This window comes from Carettochelys insculpta, chromosome 1 (genome assembly GCF_033958435.1).
Source record: "Carettochelys insculpta isolate YL-2023 chromosome 1, ASM3395843v1, whole genome shotgun sequence".
NCBI lineage: Eukaryota > Metazoa > Chordata > Testudines > Carettochelyidae > Carettochelys > Carettochelys insculpta.
Window position 1 is genome coordinate 350,331,989 of NC_134137.1, and position 14,959 is coordinate 350,346,947.

General features: G+C 41.3%; 1 protein-coding gene across 2 annotated transcripts in view; it reads right to left on the reverse strand.

The window, feature by feature from the left end:
• The window catches only part of CPNE8 (copine 8), a 201,278-nt gene that overhangs the window by 108,189 nt on the left and 78,130 nt on the right, over positions 1-14,959 (reverse strand). The window contains exons 7-9 of one of the 2 annotated variants that reach the window (XM_075016147.1): positions 12,179-12,242; positions 8,229-8,332; positions 7,580-7,684 (exon numbers count right to left, since the gene is read on the reverse strand). The exons of the other annotated variant lie outside the window; for it this stretch is intronic. Of the exons in view, the coding sequence (XP_074872248.1) occupies positions 7,580-7,684; positions 8,229-8,332; positions 12,179-12,242 (273 nt within the window). The remainder of the gene's footprint in view (positions 1-7,579; positions 7,685-8,228; positions 8,333-12,178; positions 12,243-14,959) is intronic. 2 annotated transcript variants of the gene reach the window in all.

Here is a 14,959-nt window from a genome sequence, read left to right on the forward strand (position 1 = left end):
CTGTAACCCTACTCATGTGAGAGGAGGGCCCTGGGATCCCAGTGGAGTGCAAATGCGCCCTGCAAATAGGGCTGGAGAGTAATGGGACTCAGAGTTAGTAACGTAGGAGGGGAGACAACCAACCAGCTCCAGGCTGGGAAGACAGGCTTCCCTACTTGCTCTCAGGCCCATTCAAGCCCTTCCTGGTTCCATTCCCTGCAGCAGCTGCTACTTCAGCCCATCTCAGTCTTGCTCTCACCTCCAAGCAGACATCCTTCCCCACCTCCCCTCAACATGCATGAGTTCATTTCTAATGCATGTGTGCTGTCGTGTCCCTACCCCCCCCCACCCCCCTCCCCCCAGTTCTGGTAGTTCTGGTCCCAGGAATTGTGTGGTAATTAAAAGTTAAAGATGTGTGTGTGTGTATAGGGTAAAGACAGCTTCCTCCCTTAATTAGAGCATGAAGGGCTACCCGCAATAGATGAATTATAACCATATAGTTCCCCAGATGAGTTACTTAATAAAGTTACAGCCTAGTTAAATCACATTCTTGGTATCTTTTATTTTTTCCTGCGGTGTCTGAAACAACATTAGGCTGCATTAATATATTGTAAACGTGATGCTGTTAGAACAATAGAATACCCACATCAGAATTATGTTTAGAACTGGTCACAGCATCTCAAAAAAGCTGTAACAGAAACAAGGGATTTAGAATCAGGTGACAAAAGTAGTCAGAGATCTGGAAAGATGTCCATGAGAGAAAATGAAAATACTGGAACCATTACAAAGAATATGACAAACCTCTCCAAAAATATATGGCATGAAAAAAGCAAGTCAAGTGCTCCCTTTCACTATTTATTATAGTACAAGGACCAGGGAATAGTCAATGTAATTGGAAAAAGTTAGCAAATTTTAAATCAATAGGATTTTTTTTATACAACATGATTAACTTGTGAACTTAGTGCCACCAGACATCGTTACTGTTGAGAACTTTCTAGGTATAAAAATAAAATTAGACATTTACATGGATGCTGGCTCTATCCACGTATGTTAGAATAAAACAAACAATAAGGATCTACAGCTACCTCCTAACTGACAAGATTAAGAAAAACACCGGGTATCTTTTACGTCCTTCCTTTTCAAGAATCTATTATTGGCTACTGTCTGACATAAGATATTGGGCTAACTTAGCTGTCTGATCCGGTATACCAATTATTATTACAATGTTATATTATTTTCCTTAATTTCTGAGATTTCTGGGTTTAGATTGCAACAGAGATTTAGGATGGATGTTAGGAAGAGCACAAACACACCTACAAGGGATGGTAAAGATGTTGCTTGTCCCTGCCATAAGTGCAGGACACTGGCCTTGATTACCTCTAGAAGTCCCTTCCAGTTCTATGATTCTATGTATTTATTATTTATGCATGCATCCATCGTACAAAACATTGACAATGTGTGCTTTATGTTTTAGATTATATCCTAAATTGCTAAAATATTTGTTTTATTGATGGATAAAAGCCTTTCTTCAGTGTTAAGAGATAGCAGCAAATGTTGAATGATTACATAGGTGAAAAAAGGTTTCCCTACCTGTTTCCTTCACTCCCACTCTTTTTGGATGATAGATAGACATGTAGAAATTGGAGAAAATTCTCCCACTTCAAGGGGTCACTGCTGCTAGCGTATAGTATTGAGGAAAAATGGCTTTCCTAGAACTAAGTAAGGCTACAGATACACTACATTCCCATTTTGAAGGAGAGAATGCAAATGAAGGAGATCAAGAAAGCAAGTGAAGTGCTGATTTACAAATCTCATGCTTTATTTATAAAAATCTCATGTGATCCCGTCTCCAGAAGCGGCTTTTCCAAAAATAAAAACAGACGTGTAGACAGGGTTCCTTCAGAAAAAAAATTTCAGAAGAATCCTCCTTCCTATTTTGTTTTGTTTTCAGGAAAGCCTATTTCAGAAGTGCGAGATTTGTCAATCAGCACTTCATTTGCATTTTCGATCTCCTTTATTTGCAGTCGTCCTCCTCTGAAAGGGGAATGTAGGCTATGTCTACACTACAAGATATATTCAACTTTTAACAAATTCTATTTCTTAACCATGATATTATAAATTTGAATTCAAGTGTCCTTCTGGGGATTCAACCCTCCGTTTCTTTGTGTCAAGTTTTCACATTCCCATTGCCTTATTAAAGTTCGACTGCGCATGCAATGCATTATGAATATATCTTCCACAATGCCTTAGCCCTGGTTGCTTGTGGGTGTTTGATATCACTATCCCACAATGCAAAATACTGTCCCAGAATTCAGAGCACCCAGTAACCGTGCAAAAACAAATGGGAGACAGCGTTAGCGCAATCACGGACCCTCAAATGCTCTAAGTCATTGCACATGCCGTTACAGCAACTTCGCGGACTGTCATGCAATTTTTCTGTTGATTACAAAGTGAGATTATGGTTGAGTATTATGGTGATGATGATGATGAAGGTTTTGAAGAGGGAATCCTTCTACTGTGGTCCAAGAACTCAACTGCTGGCTGCCCTGAGTGCATTGCTGACAGCGGAGCAGCGGTTTTGGACTTGTGAGACCAGCACACACTTGTGGAACCACATAGTTTTGGAATCCTGGGATGACAAGCAGTGGCCACAGAACTTTTGCATGTGCAAATCCACTTCCATGGACCTTTGTCATGTGCTGATCCCCACCCTGAAGCGCAGCAACACAAGAATGTGGCTTCCTTTAACAGTTCAGAAGCAAGTGGCAATCACTCTGTGGAAGTCTGCAGTGCCTGACAGTTACCAGTCAGTAGCAAATCAATTCAGGGTGGGCAGATATACAGTGGAGGCTATGGTGATACAGATAGCCAATGCAACCTGTTTGCATCTCCTGACCCTGGGAGATGTACAGGCCATAGTGGATGGGGTCCATGGGGCTTCCTAACTGTGGTGGGGAAACAGATGGCATGCACATCCCCATCATGGCCCCGGAACACCTGGCCTCTGAGTATATAAACAGAAAGAGAATTTTTGATGGTTTTGCAGGCATAGTTAGATCACAAAGGTTGTTTCGCCAACATCAACCTGGGACAGTTGACGAAGGTTCACGACGCGCACATCTCCAGAATTCTGGGCTGTACAGAAAGCTCCTGGATGGGACTTTTCTCCCCAGACTGGAAAATCCAGACTGGTGATGTGGAGATGCCTTTTGTAATATTGGGCTACCCTACTTACACTCTGCTCCGTTGTCTTATGAAGCCCTACACAGGAGCCCTGGACTGCAGCAAGGAAACTTCAGTCATAGACTCAGCAAGTGCAGGCTGGTGGTTGAATGTGCCTTTGGCCACTTAAAATCATGGTTCATATGCTTATTGACCCATTTGGACCTTTATGAAACTAATGTCCCCACCGTGATTACAACATGCATTATTTTGCATAAACTTTGTGAATCCAAGAAGGAGAATTTCCTGAATGCCTGGAATATCGAGGCTGAGGCCATAGGCAGGGCTTACTTGCAGCCGCCTACACAGCCACTGACCATGCTTCATGAATGATCTGCCATGCATATGATAGCGATGTCATTGCAGGACCTCTGTTTGTGTGCTCACTGCCATTAAGAGCTTTGCCACATCCTCCCTCTGGTTTGCTGCTTGCTCTCTTTGAAAGTCAAGGCTACTTTGCCACCTTTGTTCTGTCCTCTGCCACCACTGTGCTGTCTTCCTTTTCATGTCACTGGTTTCTCCTCCAGACTGCTTTCTGTGCTACAGGATCAGATCCTGCTTGGTCCTTTTGTGCTTCCTCGGCCTGTCTCCCACGCTGGGCATGACAGCTGGAAAGTGAAGGTCAAATCAAGCCCTTACCCATGGAATGAATGAGGCTGTTTCTGATATCAGGGAAAGTTTCTTTTTGCAAGGCTGCTTAAGGCTTATTAAGGATGGGATTCAAAGCTGGCATTGCACAAGACATCATTCACCATCATTTATCCAGAACTTTTAGTTGTGGACATGGCAAGCTATTGTCCACTTTTTGGGGGGAGGTGAGGGGGGCTGCAAAGAAGGGTAAGCTGTCCAGTGTCCTAGAGCAGGGGAAAAAGTTTGTTCGGATGTTCCTAGAGTAATCCTCTGCAAGAAGCAAAGCCCATAGAGACTGGTAGCCATATGGCAATGGGGAAGCATGGAGAAGGGTTCGATTCCAGCCACATGGATGACTGGGTGCAGAGGGATCCCTGTAAATTAAAAAAAAAAAAAAAAAAATGCCAGCAGGGTGGTGTTTCCAGCCTTCTGCTGGATCAGGATAAAAAGTTTCTCAGTGGTCACCAGAGCAGTACTCGTCAGGGAAAAAAAGGGCATGCAAAAGGAGGGCAAATCCACCTGTGCTGCACATGTTGGTTTGCAAGGGGAAAAAGTTCGATTCCAACAGCATGGATGGCTGGGTGTGGGGGGATGCCTGTAAATTAAAAAAAAAAAAAAATGCGGGGTGGAGGGGGAGGGAAGGGAAATGGGAGGGGAGAAGGCCCAGAGAGCCTGTCAGCCACATGGAGGTGGGGAGAGAGAGAGTGTGTGGCAAACATGTAGTGCAGCAATGTGCTCCAGGGAAATGTAAAGGGGAAGAAAGCACTGCAAAAAAAAAAAAAAAATCCAATCCAAATTACTATGTTTCTTTAGGTTGCCAAAGATGACATCACCCTCCTAAAACTAACAGATATTGACAAAGAAGAGCTCATGCTGTGTGACCACAAGCCTGGAAAGTTTGCCAAAATGCTGTGTGGTGCCATGACACCAGATCGCTATCCAGTTGCTTGGCATGGCAAGTTGTGCTATTGCGGAAGCCCCAGTAAGTCAGGCCTGTCCAAAAACCTTGTGCAAAAAATACAAGAGAGTGCCTGGCTGAGGCCTTCCAGGAGAACTCCAAAAAGGATAAGCAATCTGTCCCCAGAAATATTAACATGATGTTCTGAGGGGCACAGATCCATAGAAAACCTAGACTCATATCTATACTAACCCGCAACCCACTTCTAACATTCAGAAAAAAAAAATACTCACCAGAACAGCTTGGTCCTGGGAGCTTGGGGACCAGCATAGAGGGCACTGGCATAGAGGGCACCAGTTCCAGCTCTAGGACCCATAGCTGCAGGTTTTCGGGAAGAACTTCCTCAGGCCTCTGCTGCTTACCCCCATCCTCCTCTCCACTGGCCTCTTCCTTCTGGCCCTTCAGCTCCTCTCGGCTCTCCCAGGACTCCAGACCAGAACTTCCACAACTGTCTTAACTAAGAGTGGGCAATGTAGTTGGGTCTCTGCCGAGAAGCATGTGCATCTGTTCATAATAGCAGCAGGTCTTTGGAGATGACCTGGAATTCCGATTGGGTTCCCGGACTCTTCACCTTCACCCAGCACTGCGTAGTGTCCTGGGAGTAACCTCGTATATGCACACTTTTCTCTTGGACACCCAAAGCCTGCTAGCCACTGATTCCTCTCCCCAAACTGCAACAAAATCCATTATCCGCTGATGGCTCCATGCTGGAGCCCTCCTGGGAGACTGACCACTACTTGGCTGATCACTACCTGGAGTGCTCATGATTGAAAGAGATGGCTACCAATGCAGTGCGATATGAGGTATAAAAGAAATTCTTCATTATGGGCTCCCTTTATATTTCAAGGCCTGGGTGCTGATGAATTCGAATTCAAATTCAAATTCAAATTCGTGGGCTTCCTATGACCTCCTTCCTATGTACACTGAGAGCAGTGGAGAAGGAAGCGGCCATACCTGGCAGATAACCACGTAGCTTTGTTGAATACACATGGGACACTTCTGGAGGCAAATAAATTAGATTTTAAAGGCACGACACTTCGATACTGGCCTTCCTTCAAAATTTTAAATTTGAACTTGACGCTACAACCAGCTGGTTCTGAGGATATTATGATATCAGTATTAGTGCTTCCTAATTTGAACTAATGGTATTTACAGTGAAGACAGTGATGTTTTAATATCAAGCTAACTGCTTTGAATTTGAATTTATCCCGTAGTGTAGATATAACCTTAGTGTATGTTATACAGCAGCCCTCTTTCAAAATAAGCTATTCCTGAAGAGCTATTCCAAAATAACACAGCTACACACAAAATGCATTTCGAAATAGCACTTAGCCATCTACATGCATAGAGCCTATTTTGAAACATAGCCATTGGACACATGGCTTATTTTGAAATAGGTTCTATTCCTCATAGAATGAGGTTACCAATTTCAAAATCATTCTGAAATAGTGGTTGCATTGTGCAGACACTATGATAGTTATTTTGAAATAACAGCTGTTATGTCAAAAGAACTTTGCTGTGTAGACCTGCCCTAACGGGCCTTGTTAACATCACTACTGATCCAGAACAACAGCCAGCCTGACAATGTATCGTATTAAAGTGAATCCTTTACAGGTTTTATTTATGCCATCACCAAGTACATATTTATTCACTGACAGGAAAAAAAGATTCTTTCCCTACAGTGAAATATGGGGACCAAAGGCAAAACGTCATAGGAGTTCTTAGATTCTTTGCTCCATAATCCAGGATTGAGCACAATATCTTGAAAAATTTCAAAGTAGCACTGACTAGAAAATCAGCAGGTGTCAGGACACTGCCCAAATTCTTTTCCAATAATTTTTCAAAATTCTCTTTTGGAAAACCAGATCAATTTTCAACACTGTAGACAAAATCATTTGATAAAATATTTTTTCTGGCATCTTCCTCCCCTACCACTGCCCCAGCTTCCTTTGAAGAACAAGTTCCATCCCAGAAAAAAATTAGTGCATTGGTATTTGCTTGTCATTGAAGCAGAGCAGAAATGAGACTCTGTGCACAGCAGCAGCAGCAGCACCAGCACCTTTTGATGTACAGAAGATGATTTGCTAATCTGAATTACTCATGATAAATATTTTCCCACATTGATTTATGTGAAATGTCTAGTTGTTGCAACTTTTAATTATTTCCTAGATAAAAGAAACTTTGTTCCCTGAGTGAAGGAATCAGACAAATATTTTTAAAGTTTAACCAATGTTTTGAACTACAGTAGAACCCTGAGATACATGCACTCGAGTTGCACATATCGTGGCTTAACGCAACTGTGAGTGGCGGGGACCTGGCCACTGCCAGGAGAGGTTTCTCCAGTCCAGTCTGGGGTGGCAGACGCTTCTTTCCGTGGCGGCAGCTGAGAGTCAGGCTCTCAGCTGCCATCACTGACAGGAGTAGGGAAACTGTCCAGGGTAGCTGCCCTGGTCAGTTTCCTAGCTCTGCAAGCAGAGGGGAGCCAGGAACCAGACTGCTGTCTGGTCCCCAGCTCTCCTCCACTCTCTGGAGCCAGGAAACTGACCAGGGCTGCTGCCCTCATCAGTTTCCTGTCTCCCCTGAGTTGTCCAAAATTTGACTTATGCAGGGGTTGCGAGAATGCAAACCCCACGTAAGTCAGGGGTCTATTGTAATTCTGTTTCTTCTAAAATGAAGATTAAATAGCCCAACCAAAAATTCAGAAGCAGCGTTGCTTACAGAAGTTACCCACAAAAGAATGCTAGGTAAAAGAAAATTCTCTTTACATATGGAACTCAATCTTTATCTTACCTGTCAAAGTCTCCATTACATAGTGCTCTGACGGAGATCTTGAATGCCTGCCACACAGGATTTAATGTATTTTTTACAACTTCTGTCTTGTGACAGATCGTAAAACTGGAAAAAAAGTGCACTTTTGAGTTATCAAATGCAAAGTCACAAATATGCAGGAAAAAAAAAATCAATCTATTGATCTACCTCAGTATTTAAATAACTTTATTCTAAAACTAGAAATATCTACATACAATTTAAAACAGAAGTACGATGAAGTGTAGTTCTTGGAGCGTTTTACCTAACTGGAAAAAGCTGGACACTGGAATTCATAAACTTGCAGTTGTGCCAGTTCATGACTGCTGTGTTCACTTTAGGAGGGGTATTTGATCCTATAAAGGTCAGAACTCAGAGAAGGCGAGTTGGGACCTGGTAATCTTCAGCTGCTTACACAAGGAATAACAACTATTTTTCTGGACTTGGACAGACCTACTTGAGAGAGATTTCTAAGACCCTTCTATGCATGACCTCGCTCTAGGTAATTTATACAGAACTAGAAATTTCAGTCTCCCAATCAATCAAAATGCAGTGTGTGTATATTACAAAATGTCACCACCAGATATCCACAGATACATTCCTTTATTGTATAGGTTTGTTGCAGAGTATCTACCTGCCATCTTCATTGCTTCGGTAAAATACTAGGAAAGGATCAGATTTCCCAAAGAAGTCCTTCTTGTCTAACTTGTTCGCACAAAACTGCATAAGTACTGAATCCTAAAAAATAAATAAATAAATAGAGTAATGCACAGCATGTCATCTGCCAAAATAAAGAATAAACCATGGGCCAAAACCTATTTCATTTATATTTTAACATCTAAGATTACTCACCTTCAAAATAATCTCTGTACATACACATTGTTGGGATATGCTAACAGTGCAGCTTGGCCCAGTGAAGATTTCTACAAGTAGCACTCACAGACCCCTCCCCCCGCTTGGCTCCAAGCATTCGGAAGGCAGAACTATAATAGGAAGACATGGCATGGTGCACCAGATGCCTTAGTTCCTTCCATCACCTTCTTGGAGTCAAAGTTCAAATTAAGGCTCTGAAGGTGGGTGTGGAGTTTGCATATGCAGAGTTCAAAAGAATTCTGGTTACAGGCAAATGAACTTCATTCCTTTCCACAGCTTGCTTGTTCACATAAAGTGTCAGTGGAATATTGCTTGTAATACTTGAACCACCTAAATCTAGAATACTAATATGGATTTTTCCCCTCCTCTCTGAAATTCCAGTGACTGAATTAATAATAGGCTACCACCCCAGACTGGAAATATTTGGGTCTTCTGTGGCCGACAGAATTGCAGAGTTGACTGTTGGAATAGGAACGCACCTCTGTGCACTTTCCATATTTGGTATATAATGCCTTTTTTAGCCAGCGTTGTAGAGGCCTCATGTCTAAATGGGTACATATTGTTATGTATGTCACAGAAGACATAACGTCACCAGGTGTAAGAACAGCACTATTTGTTATTAGTCCTCAGTTAGCTCACTTGCCTCTTTCTCTAGGCTAGGAGAAGCAGACTGCTTGTTGCAGCTTCTGCTTGTGTCTTATTCAGCCTGTGTGTCAGACTCAGTCTAACAACCCTTTCTTTCCTCCTTCCCTCCTGCTAAGTTACCATCCATAACATTTTATTATATGCTTCTATCTGAGGTTAGGCCCAAAAAGAATAACTTGTCAGCCTAGTGGAAACAGTTTCCGCATTGTTTCCCAAGAGTGTTGGCATCATTTATGATACGGTCTTATCTCTGCCATTGTTTTGTTTTATCTCCTGTTCAGGTTTTCCATTACTGCTTCCTCTGACTTGATGCTATGCAGTGAGACAAGAGACTACCACATGTAAACTGAGGCACACATAACATTTATAAATAACCTCCTCATTCTCCACAACCACCAGCTTTATGTCTTTGGGCAGGAGTCATCACTATCAATGAATTTCGAGCTGGAATTATCAGCAAGAAAAAGATGTCAATAATCAATTTGTTTACAATAGAACGCTGAGATTCACAAGTTGCACATATCTCGGTTTAACATGATTTAGGGTGGTGAGGAACTGGTGCCTGGCTCCCTGCTGCTCACAGAAAACAGGAAACTGACCAGTGCTACTGTGCTGGTCAGTTTCCTGGTTCCCCCAAGTAACATGAATTTTGACTTACATGGGGTTGTGCAGGAACGCAACCATGGTAAAAGTCAGGGGACTACTGTATCAAAACGAAAAAAGCAGTCATGTAGCACTTTAAAGACTAACAAAATAATTTGTTAGGTAATTATTATTATTTTGTTAGTCTTTAAAGTGCTACATGACTGCTTTTTTGTTTTGATAGCTGTTAGTCTGTATTCTGTCTCCCTGGGACTGCTGTAGGTTTTTAAAAAAAAAAAAAAAAAAAAAAAAAAAGACAAACTGCCTCTCCCAATACTTGGTTTAATCAGGTATTTTGTTTTGCTAGCTGTAATAAACTTCCTTGAATTCACAAGATAATATTACCCCTAAAGGATGGATTCAGAATATTGAAAACTAAGTATATAGTTTCCTCTTATGTTACCTAGGAATGGTTAAGGTGGTAGCCATTATTTCTGCAACTTCATGAAACTGAAACATTCTACAAAGAGGGGAAGAAGACTATGAACCCGTGTTCTTATGTGGAAAAGTTTGAACATCTGGATCTACAGCGAGAAGTTAAATAGGCTCTTCTAGAGCTCTACTCCAAACAATGTGCTTGATACAGATCTCTTCATCCTGGCAAGTATGAAGACTAGTGCACAACATTCTCTTTGAAGGCTTTTGAAAGGTTTCCTGTGTGTTTGCCTTTCTTTAGCCCTTTTAAATGCTGGAGAATATCTAGACAGAAAACCAATATGACCACCTTGCCCATGGTACCTTCCAGTTCTGCCAGTATTAGTAGGGAACACCTTATGATATCTATTGAGTGAAGGTGATCTCATGGTCTTAGAAGCTGGACCAAGACTCTAGGTAACATTCTTTAGGAATCAGAGGCTTAGGCGTGTTAGTCTGTGTCCACAAAAACAACAGGAAGTCCTGTGGTACCTTATAAACGAACAGATTTGTTGGAGCATAAGCTTTCGTGGGAAAAGATGAAGCAGGTCTTTGCCCATGAAAGCTGATGCTCCAAAAAATGTTTGTCTATAAGGTGCCACAGGACTTCTCATTATTCTTTAGGAAAGATAGAGCAAGGAAAGGTGCTAGTTTAGAATAAAGCTGATCTATATGGAGCAATAAAAGGACAAAAGACCTTCCCTACCCCACCAAGCTTCCATACACACCTGAAAAAAGAAAACATGGCAGAGTAAGAGAGGCTTGTTTTTAATTCTCACATGCAAGATCCTTAATCAAAAATGAGCTCAAAATTAAGTAAAACTAAGATGGAGGCACAGGAAACAATCCAGTCCAATTAACCTGTTGCGGCACGGCTGGCACGGCTCCTGGGCTCCAGGCCCCTGTTTAGTCCACTCTCCTATGGCCAGGACACCGGTGCCCTTGAGACCGGGGGGAGGGGAAATGGTGGTCTGGGGGGGAACCCGGGCCCCACCCACTCGTTTCAGGTTCTGACCCAGGGACCCTGTGCGGCTGCTGGTGGTGGGGGAGGGCTCCCCTCGTTATGAGCACCGCAGCTCTTCCGTGGGTCACTTCCCGAGACAATTCCTCCCCCCATACCTCCTCCAGGTAGTGGTCATGGCGGCAGCAGCAGCAGCCTGTCCCCCCGTGTCTGGTTTGGCTCCTCCTGGGTGTTCGGCCTGCTTGGCCTTACACCAAATCTCAGGGCCTCCTGGGTAGGAGGTTTAGCCCCTTGAGGCTAAGCACTCCTCTCCTCCTCTTGGTGCCTCTACAAAACTCCTTTTGCTTTGCTTTGCTTCTCTGTTCGCCTCTCCTCCTCTCGCTCTCTCTCTTCCCCTTGCCTACTGGGCAAGGGTTCTTTTAAAAGCAGGCTTAAGTGGGACCAGCTGGCCCCAATTGACCCAGGGCGGCTTCCCCCTGAGCTGTTCACACTCTGCTTGTTTGCCTGCCCTGCTTTTCCCTCTTGTTCTTACCCCCTCCCAGTCTTACCTTGTCACACTGTGGTCAAGCACCTAAATGGGATTCCTAGTCTGTCTGCTGTCACATTTGGAAGGAACTGAGATGATCCGTATACCACACCTTCTTTGGAGTCCCCACCCTCCCATATGTCCAGAGTTATGAGGAAAAAGGCAGAGTGCATATAGCATTCTGACAGACACTGCTATTAAAAAGCTCCCTCAGTCCAAGCCACTGTCTTGGCACACCTTGAGAGTATGATAATTTGGTGAGCAGTAAAAGTAAGTTTAATTGGAATTTATCTGTGCTCCAAATTCTTCTCTACTTCTCTCTCTACTATGCAGGTTAACAGCAACTGAAAACAACAATTAAGTGAAGAAATAAATAATTAATTGCGACAGGAGTCCATAAAGATGTAAGTGTTCCCATTTCTTTTTCCCCATTTGTAAAATGCACTAAAAAAAAAAGAGTCTAATATCAGATCAAGTTAGCACCATAACAGCAAACTATTTAAGAAACAATGCATTCACTTACCCTGCAACAGTTCAGCTCCTCTGCTGTCAGTATGATTGTTCCACATTTCTTCCCTGGAATTCCTCTGAAAACAAATATTTATTTCAGAATCATTTACTACCATTTAGTGAAAACTGCCCAAGACAGCAGCCAAATTCCATAGACATAATCTGAAGTGTCGTGTCATATGAAGAAAATCCTAAATAAATTTTATTTCATTGCCATGAGCTATGAAGCAATAAAGAAGTATCCTCCATGGAGAGGCTATTGCTGAAAAAAAGCCCGAGAAGTTGGAAAAAGATGCAATTTAACAGATCTTAAAAGATATACCGTTTCCATGAGAAATACGTTTGGACAAAACTCCAAAAACAAATTTAGAAGACAACTAAATGCTTCTATTTTGTGATTCATTCTATAGTGTTTAATTATACATAATCGCTTCCATTATGTTAGCAGTAGTTATAAAATTTTTTAATTCACAAAACTAAAAATATAGCAAGAAATAAGAAGGGAAATAATATATTGTTTTTATTGTAGGGAGGTGTGCAAGAGATTTGTATGCCAGAGAGTCATATTAATTAGGAACATAAAGAACAGAAATTGTATGTGGCTGTAGCCAATGCCAGATGGTTCAGAAGTAGGCATAAATAGTCAACATTTACTTATTTATACATTATACAAGGGTCATTTAAGGGTAATTTTCTTCATGACTCCTGCCTGTGATGAATTTAAACCATAAGGCATGAGCCTCAATAATCCCTACTGTAATTTTATTCAAGCAAATTAATCTCTAGTTTTTCCTCCTTCCCATGTGGCAAAAAGTGCCCTGAGGTACTGAGTCTCACCCGGAAATGGAAAGCAACGGAAGAGGTATGATTGCCTCAGCTGCTGAAGCCCTTAAGGTGTCCAATGAGCATATATATTATCATATAATACTCTGCAATCTGACTACAGTGAGACCTTACAATAGACTTACAGAAAAAAAAACAACCAAGTATTGAGGACATAAATGTAAGTTTCATTTACTCATTGCAGTAGTGGCAAAGGAACTGAGGCAGCTGGGAGGTAAATTCTCTAATAAAACAGTACAGCGAAGACATCACCTTTGCATGGGAAGTCAAACATCTTCAATGGACAAATATTTTCAAGGTTGGTCTGCAGATTTCCATCAGGGACACCATATCTAACAAGTGGAAATACCTCTATAAGAAGCCATCTATTTCCTGGAAAATGTAATTTAGAAATGTCTTATAATGTTAAGCTCTAACTGAAAGCAGTCTTCAAAAACCTCTCTTGTAAAACCAAGCTCTACAAGTATTATGAATCTAACTGAACTGGCTTTGAAGTAAAGAAAATTTTAAAACGTAATCCTTGAAATACACACAGATCTTAAAATATTTTCATATCATGTGACAAGTGTTTAGACGTGTCACAAACATTTTTGTAGGACAAGTAGTTCTTTAATGAAAAAATGGAAATCTGCTGTGTAGTGAATCACAGTGCCCATTTCTAGCCATATTGTCTCAAAGATCATAAAACTCATCAATCAGAGGCCAAAAATTGTTCATCCTAGGCTGCAAAGTGTACGTCATGTTTAATGGACAGGAAATAATTCTCTGGCATAGAAAAAAAAAAGTCACAAACCTCCACTCACCAATATCCCCACACTTACTCTTAAAGTATATAACTGTGCCAGTTTTTTTAGAAAGCATTGTCTGATGCAAAAAGTGTATTTTGTCTTAAATAATTTTTTTGTAAAGCCAAAAAAAAATCACCCCTTCAGGGTTTTCATTAATCAAGTCTTTCTCTAAAATGACTTCAGTAATTTTTGTTTACTTCTTGTTAATAAATTTGTCACATTATAAAGTCTGAATTAAAAATAGGTGTTTGTTCATAATTTCTTCACTCTACCAAAATAAACTGTTGCTCTGCAAAGAAAGTCTTCGTAATGAAAATCAGATTATTTTTTCCTACCAAATGTAAAACACAAATGATATTTAAATTAATTCAGAGAAGCTAAACCAAAGTGCTTATTATGATACCATTGAATAATAATCCTATAGTACACCATAGCGACAATTTCATACAACAATCTCTTACTGTATGTATTTACTATTATACCTAATGGGCTTGTCTACACTTGCCCCCACCTTCTAAGGGGTCATGGTAATCAGGGCCACGGGAGATTACTAATGAAGTGCTGCAGTGAATACACAGCATTTCATTAGGCTAATTTTCCCCCACGGAAACTTTGCAGCTTCAAACTTCAAAGTGCCAGCATGCATGTGCACTTTGAAGTGGCCATGCTACTTCAAAATCCCTTCACTCCATAAAGTGGCCGGTACTTCGAAGTTTGAAGCTTCAAAGTTGCTGTGGGGGAAAATTAGCCTAATGAAGTGCTGTGTATTCACCACAGCACTTCATTAGTAATCTCCCATTGCCCTGATTACCATGCCTCATTCAAAGTTGGGGGCAAGTGTAGACCCAGCCAATAACTAGCAAAAGGATGCCAGGGTAGATTGATTTAAATCAAAGCAATTTAAATAATTAAATAATGATTTAAAATCAACCCACAAATCATTGGTTTAAATCAAATTACTAAAAAAAACTGAGAATGAATGTGCTTAGAGTGCATTTAAATTTCATAGTAAGCTCCTTTGAACTCACTGGCACATCTATTATTTTGAGAAAACAAGTATAGAATGAGTTTCCCTATGGAAAAAAACTGAAGTTATACTAAAGTAAAATAGAGAATAGATTTTGACCAGGATGCTCCAAAATAAGGGACAGGTATTATGTAAC